A 23,710-nucleotide genomic window follows, 5' to 3' on the forward strand; every position below is an offset into this window, starting at 1 on the left:
ACCTGCAAACATCAGAAAGGAGTGATGCCAAACACAGAAACAAACCTGGATAAGACCCATGGGCATTAATGGGCAGTAATTTGGACACTGATTGGCAATGCAACCTAAAAGACCACCACACGCACCCCCAAAACAAAAAAAAAAAAAAAAGAAAAAAAAAAAAAGGAGAAAACAGAGAAATTTGCAATTTTACATCCATAAGCAATATATCACAGTCTGGGTTTCTGTTTGTCCCTTCTTGCTTGCACCGGCAAGAAGGCTGCCAATTGCTTTCTCTGCAAACCTAAAACCTAGAAAGATGAAAACAAACTGATGGGGATTTAGAGAAGAGTAATCAAAATGATTAAAGGGCTGGTGGTATTAATTTATGGAGAGAGATTAAAAGATGTAACTGTGTGTCAATGCTAAATTTAAGTAAGTAGGGGTAAAAAAAATAGAGAACTTTTTCAAGAGATATGAGTGGAATGGAGGAGTTATTTGAAGAGTTTTACAAGCTTTAGTCAACAGCAATTGGGAAGAAAATGAAAGGAGGAAAGCGCATGCTTAGCATCAAAAATAATATGCTGGTAGGGAGGCTCTGTCAAGCTGGAAAAATCATTTAGAAGTTGTGGGAGCTCATTGACAGAGTCATTTGGGTCTGGGCTGTGAAATCATATCACATATAAATAATATACTATAGGAAAGAGTTCTGTGCTGGAGAGAACATGGAGATGACACACTGACAGACCTCTCCCCTTCAGTCCCTGGAGTTTTCAGGGTGGGTGGCGTGCAGCATGGTCAGCATGCTGTCCCAAAAGAGGGTTCTTTCGCCCGGCGTGCAAAACGCCAGAGGTATTTTATTCAAGTCATTTTTGCCAAAGATGGGTGCTAGGTGGTAACTCTACAAAGCTAGCACAACACACCAAGAAACTACAAGGCATTTATACAGGTAAATGTGTCAGTCACAGCTAATATTCATATCCCTCAGCTAATAATTGGTTAATTTTTTCTCATTTCAACTTAAAGCTACAGCTCCCTTTAAATTTACCATGCATGCTCAGAGTCTGAGGGTCTTATTTGAGTAGGGGGATTTCTGACCTATGGGCATGATTTTTAATGTTATAATGAGGATAGTTCACCTAAAGGACACTTAGTTTGAGTTCTCATCAACATCCCAATTAGTTGTTCTCTTTGACTGCACACTTTATCACCCAGTTGTCAGCAAATTCGGAGGCAGATGTTCCCTTCTATCAGTCTCTCAGCTCTCTTCAAGTACATAGTTGTAAAACAAACTCTTCCCTATCTCTCAGCCCTGTTCTCTGGCCACCAATTTCTCTTTTGCAAGGCTCACATGGTTCATTGTTATTACTTAGAAGAAAATTCTGTTTTCTCCAGGATATCAAGCAAAGATGGACCTGCAAACTACAGGGCTTCATGGTCACTTATAAAGTAGAGGATGCAGCACTGCTTCTACAAAAGTCAAACATGGTCTTGTCCCCACTTAGGCCGAGGTCCCAGGACAGGGTCCACAGGAAGAAAATTGGGCAGGTAGGCCAGAGGGGAACAGGAACGGCTTGTGCATGGAGCTCCTGCCTGGACCACGGCAGAAGACGTACCCCACTGTAGTGATTTTCTCACTCCCAGAATGGACCTAAGTCCTGCTTTGCAAGGGTAAAAAGCAAATATTTTGACCCACTGTCCCTGAAGCACTGTGAAAAACAAGAGACAGTGAGTGATTCAGGTTTCAACTTTATCATTCATAGCCAGTCAATCTGGTTGCTAGCACAGGGATGTGGTGCCAGGGACAATTTTTTCTGGCTTACCTCTGCCTCTCTTGTGGCCCTGTGCTGGATGTAGGGATAATGACCCCATGCCCACAGGTAAGAGGGGTTGTCAGGATGGGATTTTTGTTGGTGACCTCAAAAGCAGCCCGTGCCATTGAAAAGACCAGTTAGCCTTGGTGCTTGATAGGTTTTGCAGTTTTGTTCCCCAAAACATACTCTCTGTTTTGAAAGCTGTGAATAGAGAATGATGTTGAGTGGACTAATAACATGTGTTGCACTGACTTAGTTTTCCTCGGGTACTCTTGTCCTCACAGCTATTCCAAGGAAACAGCAGAGAAGATTTGTCACATACACAAGTGACTAATGCTCTGCCCACCTTGCAGGTACCTATGGTTTGGTATGGAGCGGTCCTCCACTCAGTGCCTGCATCATGCCTCTGTGGCACTGTGCCTCACAGACCAGTGTTTTACTGTTGTATCCACAGGCTTAGTTCCAGATTGAAGAAGAGATGTTCATTGTGTGTACAAATGGTAATACCATATGGAAAAACTCACAGGTCACCAGACAATGCTTGATGGAACGCTTGGTCTGCACTAGTGGGAGGGTTTTCAGGACTGCCTTTGATAATATTTTGGGAGCCAAATTCTATTTTCAGCAAGAGATCCAGTTGTAAAGTGCTGTATTATTTAATTTCATCCCTTCAGTTCTTTATCCCTATGTCCCCAAGGACAGAAGAAGACGGTGCAGAGCTTGCCTTCTCCTCAAGGCAGGCTGTATGCTGCAATACAGCAAAGAGGAACCTCAGCCACATCTCAGTTGTTAGCTTTGGCACTAGAAGCAATATTTCTACATTAACATGGTGATTTCCTCAGATTTTTTATCTCAGTTTTCATCATGCACCAGGTGGTATCCCCAGCACGACTATACTTCTGTTAGGCCCTGAGCTAACTCAGAAAACTATGCGTTGCATTTTGCAAGGGGGGCATGCACTCCAGCTGCTCTTTATGGTGTATGTAGCTCATGTCTTACCTAAACTGGCCCGCAGTCCCCTGTGCAGAACTGGCTGAGAGTTCAGTCAGGAAGGGAACATAGAGTATAGGATCAGCAGGGCTCCCAGGAAGGCAAGCTGGAGCAGACAATGACCTGAGCAGAGGGATGCCTAAGGCATCTGTGAGCAAATACCAGCATGTGAGCTGAGGCCAGATTATTCAATAAACTGAAATACCTGTTGAAGCACAGCCTGAATCCTGGATCTTCCCTGAGGGACCCCAACCACCAGGCAAGGAGGTGGAGGTGGCAAACTCCTGTCGTCTGCTTCCAAACTTACCTTAGTAAATCCTCCTTCCTGGCTGCCAGTGCTTGCCACACCTCTGGCAGCCCCAGTGGTGGCACAGATGCTGGCACTGATGCTACATGCAGTTGATGTCACTTGCTCTTATCCATGAATATTTATGCATTTTCATATGAAGGAGAAGAGTTTCACGAGGACTGACAGAAACGCACACACTGGAAACGTCTTTGTCCAGGGGCTGCAACACCCTCTGCAGCAGTGGGAGACCCCTGCACCATGTAAGCCAGCCAGGGGATGCAAACCTGTGCCTCAGGGCCAGGGAGAGGGCTGGAGGCACTGACAGCATCTCCTTGCCTTGACTGAGGCTGAGCAATATCTGTGTGCTGCATCATAAAACATCTCTCTCTCCCTCAGGACAGCAAGCACCACAGGCCTTGGACACATGCTCGGGTTGGCAGGATTGCACGCCTGAGGTAGTTGCATATTTAGGCTAAGTCTCCTTAGATCCAGATATTCACCCTTTGGTCTAAAACCCCAGCCCTTCATATGCAAGTCCACTGTGGACAAGCCAGATGATGAAGTTTCTTCTTCTTTAACTGGCAACTCTTGCTTGTATTGGCCTGTCAACATAACTCTGGGAGCTGAATTCGTAAGTTGTTGTGTAAGGAGAAAAACTTGGTGCAGATTGGTGTGAAAATTGGAAGAGAGGTTATGAGCTGGCTGGAGATGTGAGTCTGCAGGAACTGAAAAGTTTTGGCAGGTTTGCTGAACCCCTGCAAGCTGTGAGCTTTCCTTGTCCTTTGGCACTTAACTCACATCTGACAGCAGGAACTGTCTGCAGCCCACATGTGGACAGAGACCAAGACAGAGAAGTCTGGTCCTGGGAAGTATCTCATTTCTCAAGAGGAAACAAGAGTCTGCCTATTCACCCTGGAGCATAAGGATGACATTTTGTTTCCAGTGAAGCTAGCTGACCCAGGGTTTTACACCCAGTATCCATAACAGATTAACATAACAGACTGTTATGTTATAACATAGCAGAGTGTTCAGAAGGGACAGATGAGGAAGGAGGGGTGAAGGCGTTGCTCTCTACATCAAGAAATCGATGAAGTGTGAAGAGCTGTCCCTGAAGAATAACCATGAGCATGTTGAAAGCTTATGGATAAAAATAAGAGACAGAGGCAGCAAAGGGAACCTCATGGTTGGTGTCTGCTACAGGCTGGCTGATCAAGGGGAGCCTACTGATGAAGGCTTCTTTCTCCAACTCCGGGAGGCTTCGCACTCACAAGATCTCATCCTATGGGGGGACTTCAACCACCCTGACATCTGCTGGAAAAGTAGCATGGCAAGCTGTAGGTCATCCAGGAGATTCCTAGAATGCTTTGAGAATAACTTCTTAAACTGGGTAATAGACAGCCTTACCCAAGGGGATGCAATACTAGACCTGATAGTCACCAATGCAAGCGAGCTCATCACTGACATCAAGATTGGAGGCAGCCTGGGCTGCAGCGATCACACATTGGTGGAGTTCACACTCCTGAGGGGTAAGGGAAAAGCAGGGAGTATAGTCAGGACCCTAAATTTTAGAAAAGCAGAATTCCAGCTCTTCAAAGAGTTAGTCAGAAGGACCCTCTGGGAAACAGTCCTCAGGGACAAGGGAAAGGAAGAGAGCTGGCAGATCTTCAAGGACGCATGCCACACAGCGCAAGAGCTCTCAGTTCCCAGGTGTAAGAAATCAGGCAAGGAAGGGAAGAGACCAGCATCACTGAGTTGAGACATGCTGGTCAAACTAAAGAGCAAAAGGGAACTGCGCAGGCAGAGGAAGCAGAGACAGGTATCCTGGGAAGAGCGTAGGGATGATGCCTGGTTGTGTAGGGATGGGGTGAGGAGGGCCAAGGCATGGCTGGAGCTGAATTTGGCAAGCGATGCAAAGAATAACAAGAAGGTTTCTACAGGTATGTCAAACAGAAAAGGAGAGTTAAAGAAAGCATACCCACCCAGATGAGTAAGAACAGTGGCCTAGTATCAACTGACCAGGAAAGGGTGATGTACTCAGCAAATTTTTTGCCTCAGTCTTCACTGGTAACCTCTCTTCTCACCCCTCCTGAGTCAATGGACCATAAGATAGGGACCAGGGGGGTAAAGCCTCTCCCACTGTAAGGCAGAAACAGGTTTGTGACCACGTGAGGAACCTGAACATACACAGTCTGTGGGACCTGATGAGATGCCTCCCAGAATCCTGCGGGAATGGGCTGATGTCGGTGCCAAGCCACTCTCCATGCTATTTGAAAAGTCATGGCAGTCAGGTGAAGTCCCGGCCAACTGGAAGAAGGGAAACATTGTGCCCATCTTTTAAAGGGGTAGAAAGGAGGAGCTGGGGAACTCCCGACCTGTCAGCCTCACCTCTGTGCCTGGGAAGATCGTGGAGCACACCCTCCCAAAAGCTATCCTAAAGCACATGGGGGACAGGGAGGTGGTTCAAGACAGCCAGCATGGCTTCACCAAGGGCAAGTCCTGCCTGACCAGCCTAGTGGCCTTCTATGATGGAGTGACAACATCAGTGGACAAGGGAAAAGCAACGCATGTCATATGTCAGGATTTATGCAAGGCCTGTGACACGGTCCCCCACAGCATCCTTCTCTCTAAATTGGGGAGATGAGGACTTGAGGGGTGGACTGTTTGGTGGATAAGAACTTGGTTGGACGGTCACATGCAGAGGGTAGTGATCAATGGCTCCAAGTCCAGATGGAGACCGGTGACAAGTGGTGTCCCTCAGGGGTCCATACTGGTACCAGTGCTCTTTAACATTTTTATCGACGACATAGGCAGTGGGATCGAGTGCACCCTCAGCAAGTTTGCAGATGACACCAAACTGAGCGGTGCAGCTGACACACCAGAAGGACAGGACATCATCCAGAGAGATCTAGACAAGCTGGAGAGGTGGGCCTGTGAGAACGTCATGAGGTTCAACCAGGCCAAGTGCAAGGTCCTGTACCTGCATGGGTTGGGGCAACCCATGGTATCAATACAGGCTGGGGGGATGAAGGGATTGAGAGGAGCCCTGCGGAGAAGGACTTGGGGGTGCTGGTGAACAAAAAGCTGGACATGGGCCAACAGTGTACGCTTGCAGCCCAGAAGGCCAACTGTATCCTGGGCTGCATCAAACGAAGCATGGCCAGCCAGCAGGTCAAGGGAGGTGATCCTGCCCCTCTACTCCATTCTGGTGAGACCCCACCTGGGGTGCTGCATCCAGCTCTGGAGACCTCAGCACAAGAAGGACATGGAGCTGTTGGAGTGGGTCCAGAGGAGGCCACAAAAGTGATCCGAGGGCTGGAGCACCTGTGCTACGAGGACAGGCTGAGAGAGTCGGGGCTGTTCAGCCTGGAGAAGAGAAGGCTGCGGGGAGACCTTATTGCAGCCTTCCTGTACTTAAAGGGAGACTATGGGAAAGATGAGGGCAACCTCTTTAGCAAGGCCTGTTATGACAGGCTGAGGGGTAATGGTTTTAAATTAAAGGACTGTAGATTTAGAGTGGTTTTAAGGAAAAAATTTTTTACTATGAAGGTGGTGAAACACTGGCCCAGGCTGCACAGAGAGGTTGTGGAGGCCCCATACCTAGGAACATTCAAGGTGAGGCTGGATGGGGCTCTGGGCAACCTGATGTAGTTGAAGATGTCCGTGCTCACTGCAGGGGGGTTGGACTGGATGACCTCCAAAGGTCCTTTCCAACCCAAAGCATTCTATGATTCTATGAACAATATTTGGCTTGCTACTTTTCTCTAGTTGTACTATGAAAGCAGGGAAATAAGAATAAAATTTTAATAATTTTGTTTACAATTTTAAAAAACTTGTATAAATAATACTAATTTTATAGGCTATTAAATTATACATTTGTACATGTGTATGTATGTATGTGTATATAATGGAAATAGTTTATAGATTAACTTCCCTACAATACACACTGTGGTTTAGTAATGGAAATATACTACAGGAGATGGGTGCTATTCCACATGATGTGAATATTTGTAAAAGGTACAAATAAGGCAAGTTTACAAATATCCTCATAAAGGGTGAGCAAGCTGCAAAACTTCCTTTCCTCTCTCTCAGCTGCCTCTGGTGCTAATTCAAGAGGTTGAAAGTACATTGACAGTGGTTGCAGTTTTCAGAAATTCAAACATTTCTTCTGTTAAAATCAGTGGCAAATGTGCACCTAGCTCTTAGGTCAGAATTTGTGAACCTCATGAAAGCTAAATTTCCCTCCAAGAAGACAAACCCAATTTTCTTCCTGTCATGGTAATCCCTAGCATATATTGTAAAAGACCTGCACATCTGAATTCATATATCCAAAGACATTCCTGCTAGCTAGTGCATGATATGTTGCCTCTTCAGTAACAATATCCTTATCCTGGCATTTTGGGAGAGACTGCCCTAGGCTGCATAGCAGATCTTGAGCACTAAAACTTGTAAATTTAACATGGCAAAATTTAAAAGTAACAAAATCTACTGCCAGAGTAAAATTCTCTGCCAAAGCAACATTTGCAACTTACAAAATAATCTCAGGTTCATCAGTACAATTCTTTTAAGGCAACAATTGGCTAAGCTGTAGGTAGCAAATGCATCAAAAATCAGCTTACCATTAAAAATCAGCTCACTGTACTTTAACCATGCCATTATTAGGTAGAGCCAGTTGCGTTCACGTTGCTAGCCATGCTGGGGTCAAACCGTGCTCTGCCATGATGTGATCTTCTACCAGACATATGTTGGGCATGCACTGTGACTTTGCTTACAATTGGTTGGTTTGACTAATCCTTTGGTCTGTTAAACTTCAGGTTGTGTGCTTGTGACACCAGGAGCCTCTCCTGTCCCGCAAGCTATACCCATTCTGGTATTTATAGATGTGAAACTTCCAGAATAGGCTACTCACAGTCTCTTTGCTGCCCTTTTTTTACCTCATATGTATTAGTCCCCTGTTATTTTCCTTTCTTTGCTCCCAGGCCAAGGAAAGGATGGGACCATCAGTGTTGATAAAGATATATGGAATTTTAGCTATTGAATTCACAAGATTTCCACAGTGGGTGGAATAAAAAATACATAACATCCTCTGCTTTCCAAGTATAGAACAGACATTTCACCTACAATGAAACCTACTAGGCTAGTCATGATACTTGGGAATATGCATATTTAAATCCCAGGCATTTGTACAGACCCCTCTGCTAATTCACTGCAGAGAAAACCTACTGAGCTGATCAGCCAGGGAGCACTCTGGGCTGACGGAAAGCTCAAAAGGCTCCAGGGGGGTCGAAAATGGTTAGAAGCAAACCTCTATATAGTAAAGCTACTTTTCCTCAAATAGGTGTCCGTAGAAGGGGAGGGGGGGTTATCAGAGGAATACTCCATTTACCTTAAGCACCAGCCAGCGCGACCGCAGAGAGCAAACAAAACAGAGTACAGGCTCCAGGCAACAGTCTGGATTGCAACACACTATGCGCTGCAGCTTCTGTAGGAGCTGCTGAGTGGCTGGGAGCGTGCCGGTAGTACCTCAGTCCTTGGCTTCAGATGCAAGTTCTACAAGCAACCCGACATTTTAGACATCTGCAGCTGTAATTGTCATTGGAAATCTGCAGAGGCACCAATCAGTTCAGACTAGCTGTGACCTTTTACATTGCCATATATATCCAGAAACCTTTCTGTCTTTAGCGAAGAATACCAGTTCCCAGCAGTTTCTGGCCGCATGGGTGGGTGGGTGTGTACACACGCATGCAATCACATGCGTATGTGCTTTGGAGAGTTCTGCTCTCGTTTTCTGCCTTCTAACCATTTCCATAAGCAGCTGGCCAGAGGCAAGTGTGTGGCCTCTTAGCAAAAATATCTCCAGGAACAGCTTCCGATTAAATTGTGTCCAGGGACTCTTCCATTAATCTGCCTCTGATTGCTGACTCTGGATTGACCCTGAAGAAACAGAGGGCATGGACTGACAGGAAAACTATTTCCAAGCCTGACTTAATTCTAGGTTAGGAGGCAGAGGTTTGGGTTGGGTTTTGGTTTTGTTATTTATTTATTTTTTTTAATTAAATAGGGCTCAGCTACTGAGTTTCTCAGTTCCCTTGTGCAGGGGTGTCTCTGCCTGTCTGTCTGGTGGCTTTCTGATAAGAAAGACTGGTGTCATTTTGGTGGTGGCTCTTCTTGAAAAGTTGCCGTTGGCCACAGCCATCCCCTGGGCATTGCCCCATGTCCTCTTTTGCCATCCTGCCTAAGGAAACCCCACAAGCTCTTCTGCGCTTGCCTTTAACAGCAAGGTTTCACATTTCTGAGCTAGCCTGCAACAGACACCCATGTAACCAATTCCCTCCTTATCTAGGCTGCCTGTTCCACTGCAGCAGTATATGATCATCTACTCCATTTTCTCCTGCGGGCTGGATTACTGAAATACGTTTCAGTAGGGCTTCTTCCAACCGCATCTCAGAAGATTCAGTTAGAGCAGTTTGGAGCTGTTTGCTGGGTTTTTAATGCTAACCACACTGAGCCTTATTAAAACTGTTCTCCACAGATTGCTTTAGCTTATTTAAAATTTATAAATCTTTTGGATTTATGCCACTGGTACCTCAGGTACTCAGGCACTGTCCTTCCCTTGGGTGTCCCCCAACTCTCGCTGACAGCCAGAGAGCACAGGCAAACCACCCCCAGCACTGAAATCTGAGGAGAAGCTGCCTTATCTCAGTTTTGGTTTGGGGGTTTTTATTTTCCCTCTTTTAGTGGTTATGCCAAACGAGATATTGATGGTTTTCTGAAAAGGAAGAGCTGCTGCTTTTACCCTGTCCTTTCTCTAAGGGCTGGATGCAGTGCAGGGCAATGTGGCAGTCACAAGACTTCACGTTTTCCACAGGCCAAATTAACTGGGAAACAACTGAGGCAAGTGCCAGAAAGTTTGCAATAAGATTGTACTTTTAAGAAAAAACAAAACAGCAAATGGCTGATTACAGTTCATAAGTCTCAGCATTTTTTCCAGAAGTTTTATAGGCCTTCAGGCAAAGCAAAGGAAATTTTAAAATCACTAATAACCTGTTGCAGAGAAAGCCAAATACACCATTAGGCATATGAAGTGTGTCAGCTCTAGTTCTCATTGTGCAATGTCTTCTATCGCAAGAATTTGTAAACAAAATATGTGTAGCCTTCTGTGACTTACAGATCACAGTTACTGTTCAACAGCTGAATGCAGCAAAGCATGGAGGGGTCTCCGAGCACCTAACCCACTGAGTGGGCTGAAATTTATGCCAGAGAGGATTTTCCAGTGTGCTGCCTTGCTGTCCCAGCCCCCAGCCTCACTACTCCCCTTCCCTCTCTGGGCACATCCAGTTTCCAACCATTAACAAGGCGCCTGCTTCTAACACTGTTGCTGAACCAAGGCACCACCACAGGCCCCCTGCCCAGGGCCAGGAGCCTTTCACCCAAGTCCAGCATGGTGCTCATCATTCCCCAAGTCTCTCCCCGTCTCTGGCCCTTTGCTCACCTCTGCCAGGACAGAGTATACTGAGGGGACAGGTGGTGTCAGGGTGACATTTGGGACATCCAGAGGGAGGAGACAGCACAGAGGCTGCAGAGTGCTCTGAGATGCAGGCGAGAGTCTCCCTCACAAACATGATAGTCATGGCAACAGTGCTCCAGCTTTTCCTGGAGAGTGGTAATTCAGCTTTAGACATAATTCCATCTATTTGGTTTGTTGCACAGTATTGCTCACCCAGTATGCTCACGACTGCTGAATTGTTTTTCTTTTACCATACCAAAGTCAGGGTAGTGTCACCCAGCTTGCTTTTCCAGCACTTACATCCACGAGTGTGAGAGCAGGGGCAGGTCACAGCTGGATGACATATGCATTTCTTAGGCTTTTCTTAGCACAGGATGCCAATTTCCTCCCTTTGCCAGAGTATCCCTGCGTACCCTTTTAAGTACTGCATTCTGCGGCAGTACTCGGGGAACTCCGCACGTAGCATGAAGACAGCTGCCTGGGAGAGGTACAGCAGAGCTGCAGTCGGCAGCAAATGCAGCCTAAGACAAGTAACAGGAGTTTCATTTGGCTGGAGTCTGCAACTCCTGGGCAGACCCTCACTTAATGGCCAGGCAGTTATCAGCTGGTGGGGCAGCACGCTAAGCATCCCGGTAAGAATGGCAAGAGGATGGCCAGTGATCAGTAGTGACAAGGCACACATTTCTGCATGAAAATGAGACGGCAGTTTTTATTTGCAGGCACCTAGCATACAAGATCGCCGTCCGTCTGGTTCTTGCAGGCAGTATGCAGCAGTATGAGCAGACAGTAACACATTGTGGGAACACTTTTTCCTAAACTAGCTACTGAGAGACAACAACATTAAAGCATAAATGACCTGAGGACTTTAACCCTCAAACATTGCCTGAGAGCTGCACAGCAGGACATTATCTGCAAGTATGGGCTTCTCACCAGCAAAGCAACTGGTATCTCCTGGGAGCAGCCAGAGGAAACGGTTTTATAGAGGTGGAAGAAATAACTAGCAACAGCAACACAGCAGCTTGGTACCCCAAGAACAGAAGTCTCTGGGTTGCTGAAGCCCGGTGCAAGCCTGAGAGCTAGTTTCCCTTTCTGGAAACACATAGCTGAGTAACAGCCCAGGACAGACCATAACTCTTCCTGTTCCTTTTAGACTTCTTTCCATTCTCTTTTCCTTCTGTCTTCTTTGCATAATCCTCCCATTGGTATGGTTTATAGACAGTATGCTATAGATTGGTTGTCTTATGTTTACTGTTCTAAACATCACAGGGGAAAGTGTATTTACACTGTCAGGAAAAATAAAAAAGGTAAAAAATACCATAAACAGCACTTAAATGAATCAGCACTGGCAGAGGAACTCTGAAAGCTTCCCACAGCCAAAACCCTCCACCCATGCTCGCAGTGCTTGTGCTCCTTGAGGATCTTGGGTGGCTCCAGCCACCCAATGTGGCAAGATGGGCAGAGGGGGGCAGAGGCCTGCCCCCGCCACATATGGTGACCTGTTCTGCAGCACTGGAGTCAGAAACGCCCCTCTGCCTGCAGGCAGCTGCCTGTTGTCCATGGGCATCACTCGCAGTATCAGGGACACAGGGTGATTACCTGAGAAACCCCCTACTCTGTTCAGGACTTTCTGCCGCCCCAGGCACCATGACTGGCTGCACTGAGGGCACTTTGTAGGGGCTGCCGACACACAGCAGCCCTCCAGCTCCACAAATCTGCTTTCCTGTGGCACAAGGGTAGAGCCCATGCATGGATGAAGCACGTGGTGTGTCCATAACTGATTCTCACCCTAAATATTTGAAACAGAGATATATAGCTGCTATTCTCCTCATTGGCAAAAACAGGAAACAGAGGCAGAAAATAAAACATCGTGTCCAAAATCACACTACATGCAAGCGATGGCACAGATATCATGTCAGCTACTTCCCACAAGCATGGCACTGATGCAGAAACAAATACCAAAGCTGCTCTCACTGCCTTTTCTCTTCAAGAAGGAACAAATTGTTTTGCTCAGAGCTGACTGTCCTTACATTTGGAATAGCCAGATTTTGTTCATTCAGAAAATAATAAATTATTGTGTTTAATTTAATTTCCACCAGAAAAAGCAAATATTTCCAATGTTATTTTAGTAATTACATTCCACATCAGCAACACAAATCTATAGGGAAATCTAATGCAAGCTGGCTTACTGAATCACAGCTATCAAGTGCAGGGGGAAAAAAGGAACATTGAAGATCTGTCTTAAATCTGTTCAAACATGCTTAAGAACTAGGATATATGAAATACACAAAATGCTAGTAATTCAAAACAATGCCATTTCTGTGGGTCAACACTCCTTTTCCAGCTTGAGCTCAGAACACTTGCCTTGAAGACAAACACAGCCTCCACACTATTCTCTGAGATAACTGTCTAATTTTTTTCCTTTAAGAATGTAACAAGCAAAATTTGGTCAAAATGAGCCAAGAAAATATTTCTTGAAATAACAAAAAACATCAGAAAATGTTCTTCTATACAGAAAAAAAAAATCCCAAATATAACAAGAGTATAGTACCTTTGAAACGCCCATTTCGCAAAGTAATAGCGTATTTCATAGAGTGCCTTTTGTGATGTATTGGTTTCATTGTGATGAATACTATTCCTCTTTTATTAATATTTCCCAGTACCAGCTACAAGATGTGAAGAGCTGTACGTTGTTCACGGAAAACAGCACATATCTGGCAGAGCTCACAACATAAAGCCAAACATATCTAGGGTTTGGGGCCTGCGGCATTTTGTACTTCAAAGTAGCTGTAGTGCCAGGCATGCCTTCATACACAGCGTGCATTCTGCAGTACTTAATTGACACGTCTTGGTGGATAACTTTACAATTAGTTTTGTCAAAAGAAGAGTTTCCCTTCCTTTATAAAACAAGAGCAAGGAATATAACTTCTGCTTTATTCTAAACATGGTCCGTGTTCACCATTTTTCACTATGATGTGCTCTAGTTTCTGTTTCTTCCTTTCCTCCCTCTGTACCTTTCACTGTTGCCTGTATGTAGATTCCATGAAATTTTTCTCCACTTGTTTTGCAAAGCCAGAACTATCCTCTTACAGTGTGTTAACAGCCTGCAAAGCAAAACAAATAGCGTTTTCCTGGGTAGGTGGTTTATTCAGTGGCCTCACAGGTATCACAAAGTTGCAATTTATGCTGTTAAGAGCACTGACAAAGACGGTACAAGACTGAAACACACACCAAGATCCATTCAGAAAATTTTGTCAGTCCATGCTGAGACAAACACAGCATCACTTAAGTTTTCCAAGACATGTTCACTACAACATACCTCTGCAAAGATTATTCCAGTTTTAACACAAAATTTATTCTGCAGCAGATTCTGGATCCAGATGGATTCACCTGCATCATTGTCACCACGCAGAACAACAAACTTACAGAAAAAAGCCTCAGTAGTCTCATTACTGCTGCAAACTCGTGAAGCCCTGCTTGTGGGCTGTCTGATTTCAGCAGAGAGGCTACGCAGTTCATTAATTGGCTTGGAGTCGCTTAGACCTGTGCTCAAGCTGTTAGCCTTTTGCTGCTCTCTGCTGAGCGCGGTTTGTCTGGAGTTATTACTGCCCATTACAACAAACACACACGTTGAAAAATTATTTGTTGGTGTGACTAATGCCTGTTTTCTCCATTCTTTAAAAAAAAAAAAAGTCAGAAAAAGGAAAAAGCACAAGAGCTACTGAATGTTAGGACAATATTAAAAAAAAATTCCTTGCCTTTTTTAAATAACAGACTTGTTTGACTGGAGGAAGCTATTACCTGTGCTAGTGAAAGAAGGCAGAAATGCTGAGACAAAAGCTGATATTTGAGTTCCATAGCTCCCAGCCCTTTTTCCTGATGATGCTGAGCACTCGCTAGGCACTTCCCATGGAGACCCACCAGGCCAATGGAGAAGTCCATCCATGGGGGTCCAGCTCTTGTTGCGGTTCCCATGCTGCAAAGGGAGGTGCTTTGCTGAAGATGTTGGCAAAGGGACGGCAGGGTGAAAGCTCAGCCGTCCCTTGTGTAATCTGTGCTCTCACGCCAGCCAAAATCAGTGAAGGTCATACACAGGGACAGCACTAAGAAGCTGATGCTGGCAGCTCTGGGGAAGTGATACAAGGCACAGCGCCTGTGGAAAACAGAACAGCCAGCCTTTTGCTGTATGATTCCTGTTTATGTCTTTAATCGTCATTTGCATAGCTTGAGCTGAACTTACAGAGGCATCTTCCCTTTGTGTGAAGAAGTAGGAGGAGCTGGGGTTTTTAATTCTGCTAACGCCACTTGTAGACCTGAGCAAAGCTGCCATGGGAGGAATGGGGCAGGAGGGGTCCTGCTGCTTTCAGCAGCTGCCAGACAAATTTAGCTGTAGTGTGAAAGTGCAGCGAAGGCTGATACCCTCCAGGGAATTTAGGCAACTGAATTGGCCTTTAAATTAATCTGGGCTTCGGTGCCCTCAACCAGGTTGCAGAGGACACCTGGGGCAGGATCAGGCTCGGATGGTAAAAGCAGCAGTACCTGCACAGAGAACAGTGCCTGCTGGTGTAAGCCCACCGCTCCCATTCCCTCTGCTTCCTCTCCTCTCTTTAAACTCCTTCCCCCTAATATGCTATTTGCTGCACAGTCTCCGGGCTGAGGAGAAACGGGCAGAATCACTGGTGGGACTGCAGGTGTTTCCCGCCCCAAAGCAATCTGGGTCTGAGACCGCGCTGAACAGCTTCCCTGTGGGCTTGGAGCTTTCTCAGCTCCCTCTGGCCTGAGAAGCCCATCACGGTCTCCCACAATGAGGTCTCGGTCTGACCCATAGCTTTTCCTTTTTTAATACACAAGGTTAAGCCAGCATTAGTTGGTTCAAGTCCAGACGGCAGGAGTCATCCAGTGCTTCGCACTTTCCCACCCTTACAGTCCCATCCTGCTCCGCACAGTGTGCTTGGGGGAGGTTTCTTCTTCTGCCCTTAAACACTAGTTCCATTTTACCAGTAGAGCTTCAGCTGTTTTCCAGTGACCAGGTAAAGAGCCAGCATCTGTGTTTGACATGGGAAGAGCAGAGCCCAGAGAGCAATAACACTTTCAGCAATAACACTTTTGTCCTACAGTAAGACAAAGTCCACACAAAGCCTCCCTCTCCCTGCCCCTGTTTTCCATCAGGCCATGATATTTCCTCACTAAGCAAAAGCCCACTGTCAACGTTGTGTTTTAATGTTGTAATCTCAAAAATACAGACAGTACAACCAGCTGCCTCCAGAGGCAGGGGCCAAAACACTGAGGTCTTTTTAAGGTAAAAATAATTATCCAAATCAAATCCAAGCAGGCTACTTTTGTTTCTAAAGCAGATTCAGCCTGGATACAGTCGATAAATATTGGAATAAACATATCCTTAAAGGTATGTGTTGATCTGATCATACAGTCTCACACATGAAGGAGGTGGCTCTGCATCTTACAGGAATGGTGGATTTGAGAGAAAATCTTGCCCATTAAAGAGCAGAGCAGTGTGCTATCAGTAACACAGCCTGCCGTAGGAAGGTGGCAGCATGAACTATGAAAATGTCTTACACATGGAAATAAAGGTACAAAATAGCTGTATACTTGTTTGTCACGTCCTTTCAGTCCCCTGTAAAGCTGTGGCAATGCAGGAGTTGGATCTATGCTTCCTACGCAGCAGCCCCAGAGCAGCCCCTGGTGTTTGTCTGACCATGCTGCCATGGCACAGAACTTAATTCCAAATGATTCAGCAGAAGTTTGGACTTATTTCTTTTGTCTGAAAGGCAACACAAAGAGAAAAGAACAATTCAGAGTGTTGTTTTTGCGGTGAGAATGGATTGGCAGCAGGCTAAGTGCATTGAGCAGTAATTACAGCAAGACGCAGAGCTTCTGTGCTAATGATCCCTCAAATTAAATTCCCGTGACCCAGTATAAGGCCAGGCGTGCAGTTTCTGTGCTTGGTTGCTGCCCTCTCTTGACCAACCTCCAGGAAAGCAAACAGAATGAAGGTTGTCAGGAAGAGAAAAGCATCAAACCACACTCAGAGAAGACGGAAGAAAGAGTCTTGTACAAAAGAAAAATGCAATATTTTGCATCTTTTTCCACATAGGAAAAACAGTGAATTGCTTGTAAGAAGTCAGATCTGTTTTCTCTAAGACAATGTTCATTGACTCAGTATGTGTGTGAGAGGGAGAACTGATTTGTGTGATAAGACTATTTGTCACAAACAAATACAATATTTTATACACCTATGAACTACCTTGCCCTTCCTCCCCCTAAAAGCAGTTTTTTGAAAAAGAGCGATTTTTTCTTTTTCAGTCCCTAGAAGAATATTTGAGCAGACTTCCAAGGCATTGCCTAGTTGGCTTCCATAAAGATTTCCATCTTAGTATACATGTCTGTATCTTATTATCAGTGTCAGAAACGCTGAAAGAAAAGTTTGTCCTGTGAATAATAGTAATCCTTTATGGCAAATATAAGCTCTGCTCATCAGGACAAATCTCCTTCCAGCTTTAACTTCAAGAAGGGGACTCGGTCATTCAGGATCCTGTTTGCAGATAAAGAAACGCATCCCACATATCAATTTACTATCAACTTTGTGTATGCTCACATAGTTTGCCATCAGCCTGTGTGCTCACAGGGCATGCACACAGGCCATCCATACTCTAGGAGGCTGCAAAAAAAAGCAGCCACCTGATTACTCAAGGAGGGCTTTTTCGCATGCAAATCTTCAGTGTCTCTCTGGCTTAATATCTCACCTATGTGTAAGAAAACACTAATTACCTTTTCAGGTAATGGAAGTCCTCCCATGAAGTAACCCCGTCTTGTCATCTTATTGGATAGTGGAGGCGCCAAGCTTAAGAACCTCTTCCAAAAGTCCTGCTTTGTGTCAATAGGAACATGTTGGCACACATACCCTTGGCCAAAAAGCACAAACAGCATCCTCTAGTCAACTGCCTTCCCCCAGGACATCCTTCCTAGACTATTGAAGAGAGGTTGCCATTGACTTGCCTTCAGCCCCCTGAGCTGGAAGGCAGGGACAGGAGTGGAATGAACCCCCATAGTCCAGGAGGAAGCAGTTTACGACCTGCTGACCCACCTGGACACTCACAAGTCCATGGGGCTGGATGGGATCCACCCAAGGATACTGAGGGAGCTGGCAGAGGAGCTTGCCAAGCCACTCTCCATCATTTATCAGCAGTCCTGGTTAACAGGGAGGTCCCAGATGACTGGAGGCTTGCTGATGTGACACTCATCTACAAGAAGGGCCAGAAGGAAGGATACAGGGAACTACAGGCCTGTAGCCTGATCTCAGTACTGGGGAAGATCATGGAGCAGTTCATCTTGAGAGAGCTCACCAGGCAAGTGCAAGACAAGCAGGGGATCAGGCCCAGCCAGCATGGGTTCATGAATGGCAGGTCCTGCCTGACCAACCTCTTCTCCTCCTATGACCAGGTGACCCGCCTTGTGGATGAGGGAAAGGCTGTGGGTGTTGTCTGCCTGGACTTCAGTAAAGCCTTTGACACTGTCTCCCACAGCATCCTCCTAGAAAAGCTGGTGGCTCATGGCTTAGACAGGTGTACTCTTCACTGGGTAAAAAACTGGCTGGGTGGCTGGGCCTGGAGAGTTGTGGTGAATGGAGCTAAATCCAGCTGGCGACTGGGCACGAGCGGGGTTCCCCACGGCTCAGTTTTGGGGCCATCTTTTTTAATATCTTTATCAATTGTCTGGATGAGGGGATGGAGTGCACCCCCAGTAAGTTTGCACATGACACCATGTTGGGCAAGAGTGTTGATCTGCTTGAGGGTAAGAAGGCTCTGCAGAGCTATCTGGACAGGCTGGACCGATGGGCCAAGGCCAACTGTATGAGGTTTAATAAGGCCAATTACTGAGTTCTGCACTTTGGTCACAACCACCCCATGCAAGACTACAAGCCTGGGGAAGAGTGGCTGGAAAGCTGCTCTGCAGAAAAGGACCTGGGGTGTTGGTTGATAGTTGGCTGAACATGAGCCAGCAGTGTGCCCAGGTGGCCAAGAAGGCCAATGTCATCCTGGCTTGTATCAGGAATAGTGTGGCCAGCAGGAGCAGGGCAGTGATCGTGCCCCTGTACTCGGCACTGGTGAGGCCACACTTCAAATATTGTGTTCTGTTTTGGGCCCCTCAGTACAAAACGGACATCGAGTTGCTGGAGCGTGTCCAGGGAAGGACAATGAAGCTGGTGAAGGGTCTGGAGAGCAGGTTTTATGAGGAGAGGTTGAGGGAACTGGGGTTGTTTAGCCTGGAGAAGAGGCAGCTGAGGGGAGACCTTATTGCTCCCTACAACTACCTGAAAGGAGGTTGTAGTGAGGTGGGTCTTGATCTCTTCTCCCAAGTTACTAGTGATAGAACGAGAGGAAATGGCTTCAAGGTGCACCAGGGGAGGTTTAGACTGAATATTAGGAAAAATGTCTTTACTGAAAGAGTGTTCAGGCACTGCAACGGTCTGCCCAGGGAAGTGGTAGAGTCACCATCCCTGGAGGTATTTAAAAGATGTGTAGAGGTGGCACTTCAGGGCATGGTTTAGGAGGCATGGTAGTTTTGGGTTGACAGTTGGACTTGATGATCCTAGAGGTCTTTTCCAACCTTAACAATTCTATGATTCAATAAATTCTATGACGATAACACTGTCAAGGATATTTGTCAACAGATTCTGTTGGTTTGATTCCTCAGGAAAAATCATGTGGCACATTTTACACTGAACGCTTCTGAAAAGTGAAGGCAACAGGGTATTGCTGGCACATAACTTCTAAGGTTTCTCAGGAGGGTGTTTGAAAATTGCAGTTATGTAAGGCCACCCTGTTTTCTCATAGTGTGTTAAATTTATCCCCAGGATATTTCGAAGTTGTGTTTAACACAAAAATAGGAATAAAACCCAAGGAAATGTGTCACTTGTTGTTTTTGAAAGGTGTTTCTCTTCTTTTTCCCACTTGTAATTGGTATAACATTGCTCAGAGAGAGCAAAAACTGACTCTCCTCCCTAGAGATAGGTGAACTATAGCACTAACTTTTCTTGTGCCTGCTTCCAGCTGCACAGGTGTGACCCCTGGCAGCACCTCCTTCTGGTTAACCTGGGGATGGGTTTTCATGTTAATTTGCTGTTGGCTTTAATAGGGCACTCACTAGTGCTTCAGTGGTTTGTGGCTGTCATCCCATGCCCACATTTTTGTGATTCAGGGCTAAAGCATGGATGCCTAAGCACCAGGAGGAGGCTCACAGGCAGCCAAGGTCTGCAGGGTGGGAACAGCAAACTGTCTGGCTTTTCCCCAGGCCTCCATAAGCCTGACCTCCACAGCATCCTTCATTGTGTCCCGGTGGTGGGACTGCTGTCCAAAGAGGTCTTTCCCTCCATCTGCTCCCCCATGTGTGCACTCTCACAAGTAGGCATCAGCTTCTGAAGAAAATCTTTGGTTTGCCTTAATATTTTACTAGGCAAATAGGTGAACCGTAAGGCAGAAGTCCGCCCAAAAGGGCCAGCAAAGGACGCACACTGTTTTCAGCAGCTGCTGGCAGTCCTGACTTGGTTCTGTGACATCTTCATGCTGATATCACCCAGTGGGTAACTCGTCTGATACAAACCACCTGAACTGTTTCTATGGCTGGTTGATGCATCCTCACCAATGCTCATCAGCAGTTACCCAGGCCAGCAAGAAGGGGCTGTAAAGCCCCCCTTTCATGGAAGGACTTTCACCTCTGAGCTGAAAAGAAGCAAGTCTGGAAGTTAAAGGGATCTTTCCGGTGACTGTTTTTCCACACAGCTTGGAAAAACAGAAGCCTGTGGCTCCTCCCCATAACCCTCATAGCAGACCTACTCTTCATCATCCCACCCATTCATCTCTTGAAGCTGGGGAAAAGCCTTCTCTTGCAGAGGCTGGGCTCTGCTCCCTCTAAGCCTTTGTGTTCTTTGGAAATTCTAGATTGACAACACAGCTTTTGCCTATTGACAACTTTTTTGTGGGGAGAGCACATGGGAGCTTTGATTTCATGCCCTCCTAGGCAGCAGCCACAGCACTAGCAGTACCCAGGCTCTTGCCAGTAGGACCTGCAGTCCCTGACATCAAACCACCCTACCCATCTCCCTGGCTCACCCTGATACGAGGTGTGACATCCCCTTACCTCCCACATGCTCCTCACCACACGTGTGTGGTACTCACACAGCAGAGATGCGGGCGCTGAGCAGATGTCTCTGGAGGAACACTAGGGCCATTGCCATTGAGGTCTTGCTCCTGACACCTCTCCTCTAGCATCCCCACCAAAGCAAGTGTCCTACTCCCATGGCGATGTGGGTGCTGAGCCCTACCTTCTCCCTCCGCATGGCAGGGGCGGGGGCAGCACCATGGGCTGCCTTGGAGAGGGGCAGCTGGGCACATGCTGAGAGCAGGAGGCCGCAGACTGGGGAAAAGTCCTTCTCAGGCACAGCAGTGGCAGCTCCTCTGGGGAGGAGCTGGGGAGCTGCTCCTTCTGGTCAGCAGAATCATAGAGTCATAGAATGTCCTGAGTTGGAAGGGACCTACAAGGATCATCAAGTCCAGCTCCTGTCCCTGCACAGGACAACCCCAAATTCACACCATATCTCTGAGGGATTAGGACATTCCATTTGGTTTGGTTGTTTCGTTTTTTAGCATATCCCAAGTTAGCTACAGCATCCCAAAGACATGTCACAGTTCCCTGTCTTCATTTCAGATGCCACCACGGGCACACAGAGAACATGCCAGAGCTGCAGGCGGGCAGATAATGGTCTCTGCAGGATTTGGGTTGCTCTGTGCAGCTGCAAACCTTCAGAGTGCCAGCTTACGGTTACCACAACCAAACTCATCCATTCTGGTTTTGTTCCTCCTGGGCAGCTGAGCGTTCATGACCACCCAGAGCTGTTTTGCCTGTGAGCCGCCACAAGGTGGCAAAATACTCGTCCAGCATTGCTCCCAATCCCCGCAGGCTGGAACTGTGGCTGCAGGAGAGAAACTGGGGTTATATCCTGCCCCTGGGACTAGCCGCTCCTCGGCACGTGCAGGGGTGCCTTTCCAACATCCTCCGTAGACCAAGAGCTGCTCACTGTCTCTGGTTGCTGGAAGTCCGAGGCAGAGATGTGGAGTGTCAGGTATACCTCCAAACCACAAAGATGACATCAAACTCTATTGAAATCAGAAAAAAAGTTGAAGTCAATATATGCTGTACAATGTATTAATAGTCTTTTAATGGATGTGGAAAAAATTTACCAAATCTAGTAAAATGCTCAATAGGCGATTAACAAACACAACGCCATGGATAAACAAAATTCAAAATCTGTTCTCTAGCTGAGTTTCAGAAGCATATGTGGGAAGTGGCAATCAGACCAGAGGCAGTAGAAAGAGTCTCGCTAGGTTAAGTGGTGCCTGCCTTCTACAAATTGATATTATCATTGTGGTCTGTGATTAGAAGAGTGTTTGAAGGAACTCAAATAACTTGTCTCTGATCAAGATTGGTATTTGATTCATCTATATAGACATGTGCAAAGGTGCATGACTACAGTGAGAAAAATAAAATCAAAGAAAAGTGAAATTGTTAGGTTAGCACACTTGCATTAAAATTTTGTCATCAAGTCACCAGATTTCAAGCAGTGTTTAAGAAATCAGGACCATCGACTACAGACTTACCTTTTAAAAATTATTTATTGATAAAACAATATGGAAATTAAAGGATTTAAGACAGCCGGTGCATTTTTCTACAATCGTCATTTGGAATACATGAATGTGTCTAAGAGCCCTAGATGCTGTTTTGGGAGTTTTTAGTTGGATTGATTCAACCCAGAGTGATCTATCAGTTGGCAGGTCCACTGGAAGTCAGGGCTTCTTCTTTGCCCTGATAAGATGACACCAACTATAACAAAGCAGAAAGTGATTTGTTGGTAGACATTATCAGACCAACTGATATAATTGGAAAAATTGGATGAGCTTTTGCATACTTAGACCTGGAAATCCAAAGAATGGCTTGGGTGATAAAGTTTGTCCATTTCTTCCTGTCATACCAGTTATTTAATAAAGTCTATTAGCTCTTCCAGCAACCTATGTGCTACCTTTATACTTAGACTATCATGATTATGATGAGATGTTGTTCTGACAAAGGCACAAGGCAATAACATGATTTAATAATAATGCCACGGTTAATTTCTCTAATGAGAGTGGCAGTTAGCTGCTATTTCTTTGATGTTTGCTTGAGAACATAGCACCAACAAAACACTGAGTTCACCAAGAACACAACCATGACTCTAATTCTGATATTTATAAGCTGAAATTTGAAAGGCTATTTTCTACATTGTTTAAGGGCTTCCTGTTTATGAACATACTCTAGAAGTTTAAAACTTTCCTTCTTTTCTGGGAAATTTGCTGCTTTTCCACACCATACCTGGGGCCTGCTCATCATTGGTTTCGTGCTGACTTGAAACATCTACTTTAAAAAGGAATGCATGCAAGCTACACAGATACAGCACAAGAAAAAAGCAGCACCTGTCTTATCAGCTGTGACACAAATGAAAGAGATCAACTGTTCTCGCACAGCCTGGAAACCCATGTGTGATGCGCATACGCACATGCATCCAAACCAAAACATTTGCCCAGTGGCAGGTGTCACATTTTTCCTTGCCAATACTGGACCAGGTTTCACATTTGCTGAACAGCAGCACCACCGTGTGACACACGTATGTCATACCCAATAAGGTTACACCTGTGTGTACATGCCTATGTATTAACGCTGTGCTCACCAAAGAGGGGCACAGCTGCTGGTCACAGGAACCACAGACTCCCTCCCAAATCATTCTGTTGGTAGTTCCTTCAGCTTTACCCTGTTTCATTCACACTCACACTTGAAACACAGACAGCTGATCCAGTGATCAGTCAGCTCCCAGATGACCAGACCAGGGAGGTGCCAGGAATTGGGTTCCAGATCTGGTCATTCTGGTTTGTTTGGGAAGAACTCGGGTTTGGAAAGACTCTGGTTTGTTTTGGAAGATGGGGGAATTGCTTTTTATGGGAGGGGGCAACAGGAATGCATCAAGCTCTGCCTTGCAGTGGAAGGAGAACAAGTTGAGAGCTGGTGGGTAAAAATTAAGGGACGGCCAAATAT

General features: G+C 46.0%; 1 protein-coding gene across 1 annotated transcript; it reads right to left on the reverse strand.

Annotated features, from left to right (window-relative positions):
- Positions 1-13,136: 13,136 nt before the first annotated feature.
- On the reverse strand, positions 13,137-14,373 carry TICAM2 (TIR domain containing adaptor molecule 2). The gene is given in 2 exon segments (XM_064438624.1): positions 13,137-13,829; positions 13,832-14,373. Coding segments are annotated over 2 exon segments (594 nt in total). The 5' UTR covers positions 14,187-14,373; the 3' UTR covers positions 13,137-13,590.
- Between the last annotated feature and the right edge of the window lie 9,337 nt (positions 14,374-23,710).

The sequence above is a fragment of the Phalacrocorax carbo genome, chromosome Z (assembly GCF_963921805.1).
Source record: "Phalacrocorax carbo chromosome Z, bPhaCar2.1, whole genome shotgun sequence".
NCBI classification, from domain to species: domain Eukaryota; kingdom Metazoa; phylum Chordata; class Aves; order Suliformes; family Phalacrocoracidae; genus Phalacrocorax; species Phalacrocorax carbo.